The following is a 20131-nucleotide window of genomic DNA, read 5'->3' as shown; positions in this document are numbered from 1 at the left end:
TTCATTGACATCAACCCTATCTTTCTTTTGTCCTTCCTCTCTCTATTTTTGTACTCACTGCCATCTCATCTGACCACATCTGTGGGACCATATGTGTATTAGAGGTGGAAGGATGTTAATGTTGGATATATCACCCAAATCCATTCAAAGGTTGAAAGGGGCTATATAACCTTGATTACTTTACTCAAGACACATCCTCAAAAGGGCGCCTACTTCAAATATAGCCTAGAGGGAATATTGCTCATTTATGGCATACCCACATGGGGGAGATGGCATACCCACATGGGGGAGATGGCCTCTTATGCTTGTAAGACATCATAGGTGATGTCATGTGGTCATGTACTACTTGCCTATATAAGAGGCTCTTGCTAATGAAGAAGTAACTCGTGTGTTTCCATGATTATGCCTAAGTCATGTCTCTTTAGTATCTCTTAATCATGTTTATAATCATGACCTAACCATGACTATAACCATGTTTGATCCTCCTTAGATTTGCTAATCCACTCTTAATACCAACATTTGGTATCAGAGCCACGTTAATACAACCTCATCCCTCTCATTAAGCCATAATTTACCTCATCATTAGTGTTTAATTAGCTTAATCATAAGCTTATCCCTTCCTATTTCATAGCCTGAAATATAGGGTTGCCTTGGAGCATCCACAGCTCACACTCGCCTCCACGAATTCGTACGGGATTCAAGCTATGCATTCTCAACATCATAAAGAAGCTGCAGCTTGGTGGAATTAGGCGGATCTTGCGCAAAGACGCCAGCATTGCAGACGAAACCGGCGCCAATTTTTTTGGGGGAAATCAGTCCACCGATTGAACCAGAGCAAGATTCACTAATTTGCCTTGGCTTTGGGGGTTTTCAATAGCTGCAAACACGCCTGTGCAGTCATTTTCTTGAATGGTTTAGTGGTTTGGTGGCTTCAGGTCTGACATAATCTCAGAAAGCTCATTTGATAACAGTTAAAGCATGAATGATTAACTCACTTAATCACTAGTAATTAGTGCTTAATCTGGCCTCAAGTCATTGCTATTGAAGGTGCTAAAGGCATTTGGTGTTTAGACTTAGGCTTCTATCTCATTCAAGGACATCTAGTGACACAATTTTTCAGAAATTGTTGAGCTTCATGTATGTGGTGATATTTCTATATGTTGATGATGTTGAAATTTACATCATTGTTTAATCACAATGACTGAACCATCTGATGCTGAATCATCAAATATTCAACATTTGAGGCCTAAGAAGAAAAGCAGAAAGCCGAGGAGACGGGTAAGAAACAATGTCTACAACTCAAGAGCAAACAATGTTTTAGGAGGGCATGATTGGTCTGAATTTTTCATAAATAACCTTCATCTATTTGGTGAAGGTATCTAATCTTGTAAAAGCATTAGACACTGCCCTTGAGGGATACTCAAGTGTTAAGACCTTGCTTTATCATCATGTCTACATCCTCATTTCATGTTGATAAGTTTAATGGGGTAGGCTTTCATACCTGGCAAGTTAGAGTAAGATTTATTCTCATGAAGAAAGGTCTGTGGGGAGTTGCTAGTGGAAAGGAGAAAAAACCTACCACTAGAGATGGTGAACAAGGATGGTTACCTAGGGATGAGAAAGCTTTTGCCATAATTGCATTAGGTCTAAGTGACAACTACATACATCATATCTCTAATGCAAACAACTCAGCTGAAGCATGGGAAATCTTAGAGAAATTATTTGGGGCAAAAGGGAAGCATTCCAAGATAGGGCTGAAAATCCAATTCTTTAAACTTGAAAAGAAGGCTTCTGAGTCTTTACCTACTCATCTTAATTATATGAAAAGCCTAATGTCACAACTTGCAACAATAGGAGCACCAATAGATGAGGAAGATGCCATTGCAGTTTTATTGAAAAGCATGCCTTATGATGAATATGGGCACTTAGTGTCAACTCTCATGAATCTTCCGGATCCTACTTTAGAAGCCATTGAAGCTGCACTCCTTGAGGAGTACAAGAAGAAGCAAGAGAATATAGGGATAATGGAAGGGGCATACTTCTCCAACAACAAGTCACACTTCAAGAAGAAGAACTTCATCGACACAAAAGGAAAGAAGAAGATTTGTGGATTCTGCGGCAAGGACAATCATATTGAAGAAAATTGTTTCTTCAAACAAAAGGCACAAAAGGCATTTCTCGCAAGTCAAGACAAAGAAGAGCTTCAAGAAGAGGCCTCCGAAGAGGCCAATTTTATCGAAGAAGATTGGGCCTTTTGAGTAAAATCAAGGGATAGCCCATACCATGTTTAAAAACCTCTCCATCCTAAACATAACTATCTCATTGTAAGCTTTACTATGGTATTCTAGCATCATCCATCATTGCTAGCATTGTAAACCTAACTGGAATAAGACCTACGGGCACCAGCATGGTCATCATAACTAGTTCTTGTATGTTGTAACTAGAACCTAGAATTGCCATCATAAAGGTAGCATTGTCATGGATTTGGTTGAAGGAGGGTTTGTTGGATATATCACCCAAATCCATTCAAAGATTGAAAGGGGCTATATAACCTTGATTACTTTACTCAAGACACATCCTCAAAAGGGCGCCTACTTCAAATATAGCCTAGAGGGAATATTGCTCATTTATGGCATACCCACATGGGGGAGATGGCATACCCACATGGGGGAGATGGCCTCTTATGCTTGTAAGACATCATAGATGATGTCATGTGGTCATGTACTACTTGCCTATATAAGAGGCTCTTGCTAATGAAGAAGTAACTCGTGTGTTTCCATGATTATGCCTAAGTCATGTCTCTTTAGTATCTCTTAATCATGTTTATAATCATGACCTAACCATGACTATAACCATGTTTGATCCTCCTTAGATTTGCTAATCCACTCTTAATACCAACAGTTAACCCCTTTCTGTACACCATAGCTTAGCACTATCTACCCTCTCCACATGATGGTGCACACGCACTTTGTTTGATGCACATGTATATCCTATATTTTGCCATAGGATATTTGGGTAACAATGAGCTTCATGTGTGTCTTTTGCGGATGAGTTCACCTATGCTCGCCATGTGGCACTTATGCATATAGTATGGCCCTACATTTTACTATTGATAGAGAGCATGGGTAAGGGAGTTATCACTTCCCCTCTAGCCCAAGTTGTGGAGTCTATCTTATTTGAATAAGATTAAGTCTTATGCTCCCGGTTCTCACCCATGCTCTCTCATTAGAGAGCATGGGTGAGAAAGATCACACTTCCACTCTAGCCCAAGTTGTGGAGTCCATCTTATGTTCTTTCCCTTTGAATAAGATTAAGTCTTGTGCTCCCCTATCTGATCTTAAAGGTTAAGGTATCTCCTTTTAGGTTTGCTTAGGGTTGAGTGAGGTCTTCTTCTTGCTCATCACAGAACTAGGGTGTGTTGTTTTGGGCATGGCTTGCTCACTCTTAAGCACTCCCCATGTGTCAGAGGAATATGGTTGAGACCTTGAGTGTGGGGTTTCCATATTGTGTGCTTATCATTTGCTTGAGCTTAGGCTGAAGTTTTTTTGTCCATGACCATACCCATAACCCAAACCCAAGGTAAGCAAAGAATAATTATTTGGCATCATAGATCTAGTAGATTACTAATGTAGTAAATTTGTGTTTGATTTTGTTTGGTTTAAAGTTTTCCTTTCTAGGAGATATGTTATGTTACTTATATCATCGAAGATCTTTTGTCCATGACCATACCCATAACCCAAACCCAAAGGTAGCGAAGAATATTTGGCATCTTAGTCTTTCGTAGATCTAGTAGATTACTAATGTAGTAAATTTGTGTTTTATCTTGTTTGGTTTCAAGTTTTTCTTCTAGAGCAGATATGTAATGTAGCTTATATGTGTGTCTATTGTGTGTATGCACTCACACACATGTATGCACTCACACACATGTAACCAAGTGAAGCGAGAGAGAGAGAGAGAGAAACACATGTATGCACTCAAACACTCCCATTCACGGGAAAAAAAACTCATTAATTTGTATTAACTGAACTCAAAAGTTCAATTTGTAAAATGTATACAAGTGATATGTATCAACTCATAAGTGCCACATAGGAGCTACTTTGGGAGTTCAGGGGGGGTGGCGGGCAAGCGAGGGGCTCGTCGATCATGGGTTTGAGTGGGCATGGCCAGGCTAGGAATGTGGGAATCTCGTCTCCTGGCATCATGACGGGAAACAAGCTCTCCATCTGCACTTGACAAGACCCATAATCATTATCAATCAAGCTATGAAGTGTATGTATAGACCAGCACATCAATCGAGCTAATACATATGAAGTGTGTTATGTATAGAAGACCAGACGTACGAGAGCTAAGTACTCGTGTGCACAACGCTGTACCTTGATGCTGCTGACCAAAGGTAGCTGCTGCTTGCCGGGTGAACTGTTCACGAGAGTAGTGGAGGCCGCAATATCATTGATTTGAGGGCTATAGCTCAAGAAATTAATAGCAGCAAGGTTGCTGACGTATACACCATTGTTATTACTAGCACTAATATCGCTAGTTCCTCCTCTGCTGATCCTTGACATTTTCCTCCAGTGATAACAGAGCGAGACACAAAACGAGAGAGTGGCGGTGATAACCAAGAAAAGGGCCACGCCAAGGGTGAAGTTCAGACGAGGCTTTGAGTAGCTAGCCATGTAGTCCTCCAGACCCATTCTGGCTTCTCTCTCTCTCTCTCTCTCTCTCTCTCTCTCTCAAAATCAATCAAGGCTTAGGTTAATAAGCCAACCTTAGAACCGTGCATGACAGAATTGCACCTCTATGCAATCAATTCGCAATTCTACAGCGATTATTTATCTCAAGGAAATAAATCTTAGATTAGATTAGAAGATAATATGCATCTCTGATCTTCTTAAGTGGAGGATGCAAGGAGTGCTGCTGCCTTCTCTCTCTATATATAACATATAATATATGGTGGGTGACCTTGCGTGAAACGTAGAGGGGTGAAGGGGTGTAAGAGCATTTGTGACATTCTCCTCCGCCAGTAGTTATATATCGAAGTGAAAGCTTTTATGATGGACAGCACAACACACGGCAAAAGTGCAACCAGCCCACCCCCCTGGGAGCATATCGTACAAAGATGCACGAGAATATTGTAAAAACCAAACAAAAGAAAAAAAGAGAATAGCGAAAACAATGTGTTGGTGTCCCCTCCAAGACGGCAAGCAGCGTCGATTTGCCTATATGCTCGCTATGCCCCTCATCATCATCATCATATTGTGCGTGCTCCCTTACCACACCTTTGTGAGAGAGTAGCCAGTACTATACTGTGGTATAGGGATACTATTACTGTACTGTGAGTCGTGGCAACCCTCACTTGCCATCATCATCATGTGCTTCTGCTCTCTTTCCAACACCGCCATCACTTTTTGCCCCAATCCCTCCCATTGAGAAGTGTCATTATAATCGATGAACCCACTCACTATATACAAATCAATTTCCGTGGTTTACTCTATACAATTATGAATGCTCCACCCTTGGTTTTTCACGTGTCCCCCAATGTTAGTCCCTCATTAGTTCCTTCAATCTACACCCTCCCCACATTGTGATGTAATCATAACATACATACATAGATTCCATTTACCCCAAAGCTAATCTTTGTAATAATTGAAGTCCATTTATCTTCTTTCCTCACCACACGAGTTGTACTTTGTTTTTAGCATCTTTGAAGACATCTTTCAATACAAAATATCTGGAATTCTTTATTTTTAAAATTTGCATTACACATTAAAAAGCTTATTGCAAATTATGTTTAACATACAATACTAAATTACTATGCAAAAACAGAATGCTCTTATCAATTAAACATTTAATATGGTGTTTTTTTAAACAATTACTTCTCATGCCATTGTAATAATAGCTTAATATTATTTACCATCTTTTTGTTCGGGCAAAGAAATAGCTAGGTGCAAACTTTAATCTCACCATGGATTCTATTTGCATGGCACAATTTCCCAGCACCCATACTTTATTATGTGTAAGAAAATGAAACTTTGAAATTGTCTTAAAGACTCTGCAACTACTTTCAAACATGCACAAATTACTAAAATACCAAATGTAAGTGATCTTACAAATTTAGCATGTGGCTTTTTGCATTAGGCGATTTATCTACATTTTTATGGGAAGACACTTTATGATTCCATGATTTGATGGGCCTCAAAATTATTTCACTTGCTTGCTTGACAAATTTGGGGTCACTTTGAGAAATTCATACCAACAAACATAGGAGTTTCTTCCAACTTTTTGGAGCATGTGTGTGTGTGTGTGTGTGTGTGTGTGTGTGGGTGTGTGTGCGTGTACATATATATATATATATATATATATATATATATATATATACACACACACACACACACACATATATATCACTACATGATCTAAATGATTTCTCTAGCAAAACATAAGAGTTGGTTGAAACTTTTTGGAGCATTCCTATCAAAAGTAAAATGCATCATGATTTCGGTAGTTTATCAAAGAACTATGCATAATTTAGCACTCTGCTCATTCATAGTTTTTACTTATCTCTCAAGGCTATGTGTCTAACTTTGTACAAAATAATTGAGCTTGCAAGTCTAGGTCAAGGATTTGTGGATATCTCACCCCTATCTATTTAACCTCTAATGTCTAGCCAGAGGCATTTCATTTATATTGTTTGCACCTATATTTAAAAGACATGCTTCAATATACTCCAATCACAACCTATTTTTTGTAAGTGATCTTAAGACTATCATAAGTCTCATGCACATCAAGAGCCCAACATAATGATCTCATATCATTAGATCAAATGCTAATGGGTGCCCTGATGTCACTTAACCACCAGTAACATAGAAAGAAACATAATTAGGGATAAGAGCCGTGGCCATGAGTAGAGTCGTGTCCACAACAATAAAGAAAAAGAGAGATTTCAAAATTTATATACGTGGCCAGTTATGTGGCCAGATGTGCAGCTTTGGTGCCTGTCACCATGAGTGCGACCACGCACGTAGCATGTTGCTTGTGCAAACAGTCACGTATGTATGGCCGCATTATTGGCCATGGATATGGTTGCGCACATAACTACGTGTGCGGTTATACACATAACCGCGCATATGACTGCATGTGTGCCTGTTGGTTGTGCAAACAGTCACACATATGACTGCATGTATGGCATATGATAAAATGTAAAGGGGTTGGGGGCCTATGCTAGGTTGTCCTCCTCATCATCCTCACATTGCTCTTTCTCATCTTCTAGATCTTCTTGGTCTCCCTTCACATCCATGCATCAAAAATGAACACACACCCTCTATCAATGCAAATACAATTCCACTACTATCATTTAGTTACTCACCCCTTCATTGGCAAAGGCCCATATTACTTGACTCCACTGATCCTATGTGATGACCCCGGTATCCAAAAAATGGTTGGACCCCGGTATCCAAAAAATGGTTGCAAGCATCTATATCACAATTTTGTTTGCGGTAATTGGCCTTTTTTTACGTGGTCAGTGACCCACAATTTCCTCCTACATATAAGAGAACATAAATTTAGCCACAAATTTTAAATAAAAGATAAGGGTTTTATAGTGGAGTGTACTTATGAATCTATATTTCCATGCATCCTTCCTAGTTGACCCCCAATTGGCCTTTTGCGGTAATTGGCCTTTTTTTACGTGGTCAGTGACCCACAATTTCCTCCTACATATAAGAGAACATAAATTTAGCCACAAATTTTAAATAAAAGATAAGGGTTTTATAGTGGAGTGTACTTATGAATCTATATTTCCATGCATCCTTCCTAGTTGACCCCCAATGTCCAGCTCCATGCTATTGGAGTTGCACTTGATGCGCTATGGACTTTTGGGGGAACACAATCCCAGCACTCACTTCATACAATGTATGAAGCCACTCCCTTTCATGTACCCCCCTTGGAGTGCCACAATTTTGGCATCTATGTGTGCTTGCATTCTTTCGAATGCAAGACTTCTTACTGTTAAGCAATGATATGCAATGGCTTTGGACCCAATCACATGAAAAACGATGGTTCTTTGGATTGGGGGAGCACTCAAGAAATCTAGACTAGCATGGTATACCAACCACGTGTCACCCGGCATCGTCCTGGATACGACGGGACTCTGAGCTTGATATCTCAACACAAGTGCCATTATTGCAAGAAGGCACATCGACGCAATCTCCAACCTCAAAAAGTGGTGATTCAACCATTTAGAAGGATTATGCATCTTTCTATGTATAAAAATCAAATTTAATAATTAATATCAGTGATATCCATGCATAATCATAGGTGAATATGTACATAGAGTAATTAGAATATTTCTTTTAGATGCAAAAATGGTGGGAATTACTCTTTTGGAATAACGTAAAAACAAACTTTCTTTTCCATAAAATTTTGGAAAATTTTGCATTAACCTCCTTTGTATGGCTAACCATTTCTCATTTTTTTCTTCTTCAATTAACTTAAATTAACCCAAATTAGATTTATAGAACTCTAATCTACACAGTTTTCTAAATTCGAGAGAGTAAACAATAGGAAGAGTTTAATTAATCATTTAGTTAATCTTTCTAGGATTGAGAAAGGTTGGAAATGTAAACAAGAGAAGGGGGTGGCCTTTTTATCAAAGGAATAGCATTTGAATTTAATTCAAACATTCGCAAAACAAAAGAATCAAGAAAACCATAGATTTTTCATTAAAATTCTTAAACGAGTAAGAAAATTAGCTTACATGGAGCTTGTAAGTTCTCCTTTGGCTTGAGGGATTGAGGGTTCTACTATTGGTTGAAGCAATAGTGGCCACCAATTCACTTTGGAGGAGATCAGGCCAAAAACAATTGAGTTATTAAAAAATTCAATGTAGATGGCACAGGACAGGAGTAGAGTAACAGTGCATAAACACCATTAAGCTTTTACAAAGGAGAAGGCTTCTATTCATAGGAAAACGTAAGCCTCTAACTAAGCAAACTGATTCTAGAATTTTCCAGATTAGTTTGGTCAATTTTTGACCATTTTTGGGTCAGTTCAGCTTACTTTTTGGATCTAATTTTGAAATAGGAGAGAGAAGAGATGAAAATATCTTATTTTATTGATTAAAAATTAGGAGTAATGATGAGAAAAAGGCGCCTACTTCATGAGGGGAGATCCCCACACTGAGGTGTCAAAATTCAGTTTTTTAATTCTTTTCTTTGGTCCTTAGTCACCTCTTCATCTTATGTAAGCATTTACTCATTTTTGGGGGGGTTTTCTTTTATTCTTCAATTTATCTCCTCCCTACATTTGGATTAATCTTATTGGTCCATAGGAACCTTAATTGGACCATAATCTAAAAATTTCTGAGAATCTAGACCCTTAGGCTAAGGTCCTATTTTCAATTAATTCTAATTGCACATTGGAAAGTTCTTTTTGAATTTTTGTTTCAGGGGAAATCATTTTAGACACTAGGAGGATTTTTATATCCAAAAATATCTCAATTTTGAATTACCTCCTCCTCTAGACAATTTCTCTCTCCAGGCCAAAACAGGATCTTTCTTTTATTTCAGAGAGGGGAATAATTATAAGATCAGAAGGGGAGGTTCTTACACCTACACACCTCAACAAAAGCTGGAGGGAGGAATCTTACATCCTACCCCACTTAAAAAACGCGAGATGTCCTCATCTCGCAAACTAGAGGACAACTCTTTCCCTTAAGATCCAACTGATTGTGGGGTTCCTTATAGTTTGGTGAATCTAACAGAATCCTGTGATAAAGATTCTATGATAAAGATCCCTTATATAGAACTCATCATCAGATATAGCAACTCTTTCAGATAACAGCATCCTATGATAAAGATCCCTTATATAGAACTCATCATCAGATAGCAACTCTTTCAGATCATATCATTCATATCCTTAACACAATAATGGTCCATTAGATTAAAAATGTCCATCTGAACATTCCTCCATGGAAATTTCCATCTGAACATTCCTCCATGGAAATTTCCATTATACGGGTTTTTAATTTGTCATCCCTTAACTTGATCCACTGGGTCAAGTGTTAACAGTAGCAATCTATCAGCACAATCCACTAATCTCATAGTGATTCGCTGAAGTCATTATCGTCATTCCAATTACGAACATCATCATAGGGACTCGTCCCATTCATGTTTTGCTCAGCTTATCGCTTTTCAACCAAAATTCAGGAATCATCATTTTTCAATTAGAATCCAATTCAACTCATCAGTTCTTCTCAACCAGAATTTTAAAATCATATCAACCACAATCGAATTCATCATCTAGATAGCATTTTTGCTTATAATTTCAAGATCTTAGATTTACTCGTATATACTGCCAATAAAGAGCTATAGTTATACCCTCGGTATACACGGGTAGTCATGGTCCTTGGAATTTTAAGGTAAATATCATCATGTCTAGACCTCAAGCAAGTCAAGGATTCCATACAATTGCGGTACTTCCATTTGAAGACCCAATTACCTATTTATGAATCTTCATTCTGAATATCAATTTGTATGAATTTCCTCACACAATTACAACCTTTTACTACTACTTCATAAATTTTTAACATTTCTCGTTTCTCAGTTGATCCACTTTAGCCAAGTTGCTCTGATACTAGTTGAAAGATCCCTGTCCCCTCCGTGCAACGAATTCAGGGGTGCTAGCAGCGGAAGAAATTTTTAACATTTCTCGTTTCTCGGTTGATCCACTTTAGCCAAATTGCTTTGATACTAGCTGAAAGATCCATGTCCCCTCCGCGCAACGAATTCAGGGGAGCTAATAGCGGAAGTAGCACTTCTTACGTGAGGCAGGGTCCCTCACTCGGGGCCTCACCCACGAATATCCGGACAAGAGACTAATCCCTCACTCGGGGCCTCACCCACCAATATCCGGACAAGAGACTAATCCCTCACTCGGGGCCTCACCCACGAATATCCGGACAAGAGACTAATCCCTCAGTTCTTCCAAAATCGAACCCGGAAAAACTTCCCTCGCCCGGAAAGCACGGGCAATTCCTCTCCAGGATATTTTTGTTAAGATTCTAGAAATGGGATTGATCATGGTGATAGACATAGATTAAGCAACATAATTAAGGTGGATTAAACCACACTAAAAACTCCATGAGAGAGAGAGAGGGAGAGTGCACACTCAACACTATTCCCTTATATTGCATATCACAATGAACCATACAATGATATAGGCTCTCTAGCCTTATCCCACTTTACACATCATCATCCATGAAGAATAAGAGAGCTAGTTTGGCTTGTATGGAATTGATTCTTGTATCAATATTTTTTTATATATCTTGTCCTTGGCATTATTGTACTATGGAAAGAGGCTATTTCAATGAACCTTGTGAAAAGGGCCTTAATTAAGGAACATGTTTATTTATGTCAAACAGTGTGGTAGGATTAATTAGAAAACAAATTGATGTGTGAGTAGGGTGGAAAGTGGGAGGATGGAATTCCCCGACGGTACACCATCCTCTACGGACGGGTGGACCCGATTAGTCAAGTAACTTTCCAATAGATTAAGTGAAAGCCCTACGCTAGATAAATAGGTTCTTGGGCAACTAGATATTCTAGAAGACTAGGCCAGCAGCTCTGCCTAGCATGGATAAGGAAAAAAGTGTTGTCTCTAGGAATCAAGATTAGTAGTTGCCCAAATTATGATCAATTACCCTATGGGTCATTTGACTCTTAGAAGACCATGCTCCCCTGCGGGATAGGACTAGGTCTTACCTACAAATCGTATCCTTGAATCTTTGTATGGTCAAGGTGTGACATAGGAAATTTTCTCCAAGCTAAGACTTAGTAGACTATCTTAAGTGTTTCCCCTATTTTGGAAGGGGGAAACCTTACAATAAAATAGGGGAAACACTTAAGATAGTCAACTAAGTCTTAACTCCATGCAATATTACATGTGGCATTCCTATCTCACCACAATATCTTGCACCTCTAGGGTGCTTTCCCACATATACACAACACCACGATTACATCTCTCAACACCCCCTCTTAATCGAGGTGTTCACACAACTCACCCATCATCCATCACCCATATCAATGTAGCATTACACAAACGCAATCGCTGCCTCTCAACACTCCCCCTCAATGATACATTTGAGTGTCCATCATCCAAACATGTGTGCACGTGTCTACCATCTTAGACACCTAGTTCATTTTGAGCCGACTCGCTCACAGCGGAACCACTGAGTTCGATTTGAACATGGAAGTTCGGGGGGGAACCAACCCATGCGCATGCACCTCACACGTGCATCGCTCTTGCACACATCATAACAACCATTTCGAGCTTCTCGGTGAGCTCGGGCATGGTTACCCTCATACCATGGATGATTACAAAATTTTTGTTTTGAGCACGCATGCTCGTGGACGTTTGTCCATCATTTTTGGGTGAAAAATAAAATTACAAATTCTTTTGGTCGAGGTCAAGCAGCGAACCCATGTGTCAACACATACACATGGATATGTTATACAAACAAGGCAGACACAAGTTGCATCTTTTATGCATGTGAACAAGGCCCTAAGTGTTTACAAAGAACTTGTGTGAATGGGGGCTTAACAAGGAAAATTTTAGGCCTTACGTTTGAACTTTGAACATTATCCTTCTTCTGCAATCTTTAATTAAAGACACTTGTGAACCATTCACTGCTGCCACCGTGCTGCCACTGCCCTGTCATTTGTTTGATGCTGCGCTTCTAATTTGTAGCTTTCCTTCTCTATTATTGCTGCTTCGATTTCACCATCGCCAAAACTGATTACTTCCTCTCTACGTGGGCTCTTTTGAGACTTGTTCTGTGCTGCCATAGATCAACAGCTACTACGTTGTTTTGATTATTGAGGTTGACAATGTCCCTCGGGTTCTCTTGGGTCTTGTTTATCCATGGGACCTAATCAGCAGCTGCTCTTGGGAGGATTTAATGACAGACCCCATGCTCTGCAGATCCTAGCTTATGGTGCGGAGCTCGAAAGAGTGCCTTCTATTCAATGCCTTAAGGCTCTCCATCTCTCTGCTCAGCGATGTCACTTACTCGTCATCCTAGCCTTCCATGCTGGGGTCACTCTCCTTGCTCACAAGAACAAGCACCTGGCTCTTAGTTGCAGCCTCCTGCTGCTCTTCCCAGAACATGACCTCCTGCATTCTGCCTATCTGTTGCCTCTGCAACACCATCTTCTCCCGTACCTTGTTGGCTCTGTCCTCTGTCGGGCTTTTGTAGTTTTGACTCTTTGTGATCTGCAGGGATGTCCGCCTCTTGAGGTTACTTGCAAATCCAACTCTGCTAGCTTTGAAATCACTACTTTCACTTCTACAATTTTCCATGAAGTTGTACCTAGCTTGCATTGGGTTGACTTGTACACTCTAAAGGGCAGGTTGTTTACCAGGCTTTTCTCATCATCCTGCAGCATGGTGTGGGCTATTTGTTTAGCCAGACCAGATATGTAGTCCTCTTGCAATCGGCACACCTTCTTTACAAGGTTTACACAGCCATTGTGATTAATTTTCTGGTCAATAACATGGCCATCATGAGCTCCCAAATGAGCTTCCACTCCATGACTTCCTTGTCATGGGTCTCAGCCATCTTCATGGCTTTCATGAGCTCCACATTGAGCTCTCCACCATGCATGCCTTCTTCAAGGGTTCTTTCTCTGAGTTTCTCCCTATGAGAAACCATAGGTGCATTCACATGTGAAAGCTTCCACTACTTCCACCACTCACTCATTTTCTATGAGCGAACACATGTGCATCCTCCTCCTCTTGATGCACATACATGAACTCCATCTTGAGTCTCAAACCTTGCTTGATTGAGCCAACCAAAATATGCACCTTAAAACATGCTCTTTGCCCAAATGCAAGAGCCATGGGATCCACATATCCCAACAACCAGCAACCCTTTAACATTGAACATTTTTCCATGCTCAAAACCAAAACTTTGAGGCAAAACTTCGCAAAACCAACCTTCTTGAGGCATAATCAACAGCATATCTTCTCTTGGTAACTTTTCCTTGACGATGATGAAGACTCCATAGCCTTCATAATGCTGAAATCTCCATTTTCAGCTTCCATGATGATGAGCAAGCTCTCCATGTTGCAAAACTCCATTTGCAACTCTCTTGGGCAGCTTCTATGCAACCTCCTTGTTGCAAATCTCCTCTCAAATCCTCACAAATGCAAATCCAAATGATAATATGAGTGTGCATAATTTTTTTCATAATAAGCTGAAAATAATGCTTAATCAAACAAACACACAAACAAGCTAATATACATAATAAACACCATGACCAAGAGCCCATTTGGCTCTGATACCATGTTAAGATTCTAGAAATGGGATTGATCATGGTGATAGACATAGATTAAGCAACATAATTAAGGTGGATTAAACCACACTAAAAACTCCATGAGAGAGAGGGAGGGAGATTGCACACTCAACACTATTCCCTTGTATTGTATATCACAATGAACCATACAATGATATAGGCTCTCTAGCCTTATCCCACTTTACACATCATCATCCATGTGGCAACTCCTTTTCCACTCTTTTGGTCAACTCTCACACACCATGCAATATTACATGTGGCATTCCTATCTCACCACAATATCTTGCACCTCTAGGGTGCTTTCCCACATATACACAACACCACGATTACATCTCTCAACAATTTTTACTCTAACATAGTCAAGAGCCTTAACTAACTAAACTAATATGATCGAACTCATAAGTATCATAATCAAATCAAGGAAAAGACTTGCACTTGGATCATAGAGACCAACACTTTTTTCCTTATTGAGAGGCACACCGTTGATTCTTTTCCATAGAACAATTTTTATGCGGCATTTACTTCATCTATCGTAACATAACAGAATTGAGTCTCATTTTAGGGATCCATCAGTCTAGCCTAACCCCATCCAGTCCCGTGGGTTAGCCAACCACCCAACCACTCTAGTGATGGGATCCATTTAAGAATTTGGTTAGGTTTTGTCCTGGGTACCAGGGAAAAGAGTTCCCAAGACCCCTAGCCAGATATTCATGCAAACTCAAAACTAGTCACACCACTTACACACCCAATATGAAATTGCCTTTTTCACAGATTCAACTGTCTTTAAAACAATCTTTTAATGAAACTATAGTATCATTGATCATAATCTTCCAAAATATCTGGTTGAATCCTAATTTTTAATTTTTCCTTCATTGGTGTCTTTGGCCAACCAGAACGCTCACCACCTATCCACTCAGTCCTTTTCAATAGTTCCTAGCTCATAGTACCCAGTAATATATTCACTTATAAAAATCAAAATGGAATCTCCATCGAAGATCAACAAGATCAACCAACATATCCATATAAAAGAGCCATGGACTCATTCGTTGAGGACCAGCAAGGTCAATCAACCAGATCCATGCCCAAATTGAGAAACCAACTCTTACTCCTTATTCCAATATCTTCCCCGACGCACGTGTGGTATCTTTGGCTACCCAGAGCCCGAGCACCGTATGGTAAGCAACCTCTAGGATCCTTTGCAGGTCACCTAGCGCTTCACTCATACGCCGCTTCCTTGGTCCCTCATCCATCGTACCGGAAGCTCACCATTTATATTGAACCAAGGCTAGTCAAGACCTTGGTCGACCTTGCTATGCGAGACGTCCTCCATTGACTCTCCGTCAGCTATTGTAACTTTATCAGTTAGGTCTCCACGACCTCATTCATGAGACGGTCAAAATGCTTTCCCAGCATTTTAAACATAAAACAGTCATTTAAAAACAGGTCATAAATACAGTTTCTATACGAACTCTCGTCTTTTCCATTGTTCCACATCAATCCACATTATTTAATCCACATCCATTTCATATGTATTCCCATTCTCACCCAATCACATCATTTTCCATCTCATCACCTCTTTTCTCATTTATCCGCATATCAGATCTCATCCACTCGCATCTACCCATATCCACATCCACTCGCATCTACCCATATCCACATCTCATCACATCATATTCATTCACATCACATATCACATCTATCCCAATTTACATCACATCTCATTCACTCACATCCTAATTCACATGACATCACATCTCATTCACTCACATCTTGATTCACATGACATCACATCTCATTCATTCACATCCCGATTCACATCTATTCACATCCATCACATCCATTTACATCACATCCATTTACATCCATCACATCCATCACATCACATTCATTCATATCCATCACATTCATTCATTCATATTTAATCCACATCCATTTCATATGTATTCCCATTCTCACCCAATCACATCTTTTCCATCTCATCACATCTTTTCTCATTTATCCGCATCAGATCTCATCCACTCACATCTACCCATATATTCATTCACATCACATATCACATCTATCCCAATTTACATATGTCATTCACTCACATCTATCCCAATTTACATCACATCTCATTCACTCACATCTATCCCAATTTACATCACATCTCATTCACTCACATCCTGATTCACATGACATCACATCTCATTCACTCACATCCTGATTCACATGACATCACATCTCATTCACATCCCAATTCACATGACATCACATCTCATTCACATCCCAATTCACATCTATTCACATCCATCACATTCATTTACATCACATCCATTTACATCCATCACATCACATTCATTCATATCCATCACATTCATTCATTCATATCCACCACATCCCATCACATGCATTCTATCCACATTACATCACATCACTTCTATCCACATCATATCTCATTCATACACATCTCATCTCATTCATCCACATCCATCCAATCGTTCATCCTCATCCATCCAGATCCATCCACATCCATCCAATCGTTTATATGTACGACTACTCACATCTATCCATACATTCATATCTATCACTTCACATCCACATATATTCATGTCACATCCCATTCTTTCACATACACATCCACATCCATTCTTTCACATACATCCACATCCATTCTTTCGCATACACATCCACATCTATTCTTCACATACACATACACATACACATCCATTCTTCACATACACATCCACATCCATTCTTCACATACACACTCACATCCATTCTTTACTTACACATCCACATCCATTCTTCACATACACATCCACATCCATTCTTTACATACACATCCACATCCATTCTTCACATACACATTCAAATCCATTTTTGATAACTTTTGGTCATCATCTATAGTTTCATTAGCCATGCATGTGACCTCAAATCATTATTTGTGAGCATCAAGGGATTTGTCCTAAAGTTTCCCAAACTAGGTAAGGTCTATTAAACGGACTCTACCTCTAGGTACCGGGACTGTAGCTCTAGGTTTTTAGATTGCCATTATTGCAAAGAAAAGCACACTTGAGCCAAATTATTCTTCTTCAAATACATTTAGTGGCTTCCCTTTGCGTAAATGAAATAATAGTCTCAACCCAAAGTTCTTGTTTTCTTCAAATTCACTAAATATCCCTCAAACAATTGGAGAGGGTGTGCAATTTTGAGCACAACCTTCCTCTCTATCCACTGTTATTCTTACTACTATTTCCCTCTTCTTTAATTGGGCTTATATCAAGTTGGTAACCCTTGTCACTACCAGAACTCAAAAAAATTTGGTCTCATTATTGTGGATCATTCTCGGATATGCTAGAGGGTGTACTCCCCATTATGCATCTTTTGTTTGCATTTATATAACCAATGTTTCTCCTCCAAATCCTTCTTATAATAATTTATTCAACAGCTTCAACCATTTTGCTATATGTTGGTTATGCTCCTCGTCTCTACATTGTTTTGTCACTCCTGTCTTTCTCTTCACCTAGCTTTCCTACTATTTTCACCACTCATCCATTATAATTCTAACTAATTTCCTTCTCAACTCCACTCTATCTCTTCATCTAAATGACTAATCACTTCTTCTATGGTTGGTAATGATACGGAGGATTCTTCCTCTTAATCTCTCCTAACTTCCCTACTACTTTCACCACTCATCCATTCTAATTCTAACTTCCTTCTCAATTCCTTTATATCTCTTCATCTAAATAACTAATCATTTATTCTATGGTTGGTAATGATGTGGAGACTTCTATGGAAATATTAGGAAGCTTTACACATCAATAAAGAGCTTAACCTAATCTTATATCTACTTAGTTTAGCAATGAATCTAAATTCAAATAAACAATAATGTAAACCAACAATTGATCGCTCTTAAGCAATATCTGATGAGACCAAGCATAGATGGCTTGTCTCTAGCACAAGATGCTACATGAGAGTAAAACAAAACTTGCACAAAGAATATACATGATAAGAGTGTTAGTACCACAAAGGTTCACCATTGTTGCTCTCCACAAAGGAGTCAACCACATAGGATACAATAAGAAGTATCTACCCACATAGGGCAAGGGCATATTTATACACCAAGAGAGAAGAAGGTGCCCAGAGCAAGTTGCTATGCCAATTGCATCCACATACCATGCCTAGTGGACCTAATGTTACCCAAGTAATGTTACTACTTGAGTTCCTAATGTTACCCAAGTAAACTATGATTAATAAAATCATAGTCTAATTTCTCCAAGTATTAAATCTAGTGTGCCTACAAATAATGTAGATCACATCTTTTAACAACTTCACTCGCTAGTAGATGTTGTAAAGGTTATACTACACTGGAGAAATTCTTTATGGACCCTCTAAAGTATGCTAGTCTCTCAATTAGGGTTATAAGTTCTATCTTAGTGATGGGCCTATACATTTATTAAAAAAATACTCACTTCAAAGATGAGAAGCATGATCATCCCACATAGTTTCTAAGTCTTCTAGTTCTTTTTTAACTTTTGGGAGAAAATACACTTTCATTCCACTACAAAGGATTAAGTATATACTTAGATCTTCATAATATACTATGCCCGGGCTGTCGGCTAATCTCTTGGCTTACTGGGGTGCTATTAGCTCAATTTTCTACAATGACCATGGAGATTGCCACCTTTTCCTGGTATGGTGCAGCCCCTTCCTCATCTAGAGTGTATGAAGTACTCTCTTTTTTCAGGGAAGAAGTCTGATGATCCGAATACTCATGCCAACACGTTTGAAAGCTAATGGAGCAATAATGGCAACCAAAATCAACCGGATGAATATAAACGTAATGTTTTCACATCTCTTTCACATCAACACTGGAATCTAAGGTGGGCGGTTGGCATGCGCAGTATGCGGATACACATTTTTTAACATATGCGGCTCTCCGTGATGCCTTTCTCCAGTGCTACTGCACTATTAAGACCACCTTTGAAGTTTTGGAGCACCTTCGGATGCTCTGGGAAAAGGACACAGTGGAGGATTATGCAGCCCAGCACCGGGGGTCATCGGGGAATGGTTTGTAAAAGGCCTTTAGTCAAAATTATGACAAGCCTTAGTGTTAGTGGATTTAGCATGGCGTTTGATGATCTTGTAATGGTAGTAGTTCGAGAAGAACGTATGTTGTCGGTGAAGACTAAAGGAAAGACTAAGAAGTCAAAGAAGAAAGAGAAAAATGATTTAGAATCTTCTAGTGAGAAAGATGATGCTACCACTTCAGCGACGATGATTCCGAGAGTGATTCCAATCCAGAGGAGAAGCACAAGTCCTGGAAGAGCCGGAAGGTTGCAGAATCAGTAGAAGATAAACTGAATGTAGCTTGGGCCAAAATCTAGGGGGGAAGCGTCGAAAGCCCCAGGGTTGGCACCAAAGGCAAAATCTTCTGTGTGAAATGTGGGAAGCGAGGACACCTCAAGGAAATTGCTGCCGTAGACTGATACTATGCTATTTGAGATATGATGGGCCACACCACAAATGCTTGCCATTACAATAGCAAATCCCGAAGGAAACCTCCCCCTTGGTGTGATAGCGATCCAGCCCCAACAATACTAGTTCAGACAGTAGCACCAGCTCCTCCGAGGCCACAGGTCATCGAACAGGACTAGCCAGTCGAGGATGATCCGGCCCTTATGGTCGTAAACGAGGTCCAAGCATAAGTATTTTTTAACACCAATTCGTGAAATCACAACCTCAAAGGGCAAAGCCCTGGCATTGCAAGAGCAACAGCAAGTCCGAGAGAGAGAAGGTGA

General features: G+C 39.5%; 1 protein-coding gene across 2 annotated transcripts; it reads right to left on the bottom strand.

The window, feature by feature from the left end:
- Window positions 1-3999: 3999 nt before the first annotated feature.
- Window positions 4000-4975, bottom strand: LOC147610686 (uncharacterized protein At5g65660-like). 2 transcript variants are annotated; one of them, XM_086785432.1, is made up of 2 exons: window positions 4341-4975; window positions 4000-4223 (listed from the first exon to the last, which is right to left on the bottom strand). In XM_086785432.1, exons 1-2 carry the CDS (start codon window positions 4689-4691, stop codon window positions 4068-4070), a joined length of 507 nt encoding a protein of 168 aa, XP_086641558.1. In that variant the 5' UTR covers window positions 4692-4975; the 3' UTR covers window positions 4000-4067. The 2 variants fall into 2 exon arrangements, with proteins under 2 accessions (XP_086641558.1, XP_086641559.1); XM_086785433.1 differs by having other exon boundaries at window positions 4374-4975.
- Window positions 4976-20131: the final 15156 nt, after the last annotated feature.

Source organism: Cibotium barometz, chromosome 48, assembly GCF_041138505.1.
Source record: "Cibotium barometz isolate CiBa-2024 chromosome 48, ASM4113850v1, whole genome shotgun sequence".
Taxonomy (NCBI): domain Eukaryota; kingdom Viridiplantae; phylum Streptophyta; class Polypodiopsida; order Cyatheales; family Cibotiaceae; genus Cibotium; species Cibotium barometz.
This window is presented reverse-complemented; position numbering and strand designations above follow the sequence as displayed.

Excerpts from the sequence above, each read along its gene's own strand:
- LOC147610686 (XM_086785432.1), bottom strand. The coding sequence starts at position 4,691 with ATGGGTCTGGAGGACTACATGGCTAGCTACTCAAAGCCTCGTCTGAAC. Across the intron at positions 4,224-4,340 it reads CACACGAGTACTTAGCTCTC|ATGGAGAGCTTGTTTCCCGT; the intron begins GTACGTCTGGTC and ends TGTCAAGTGCAG.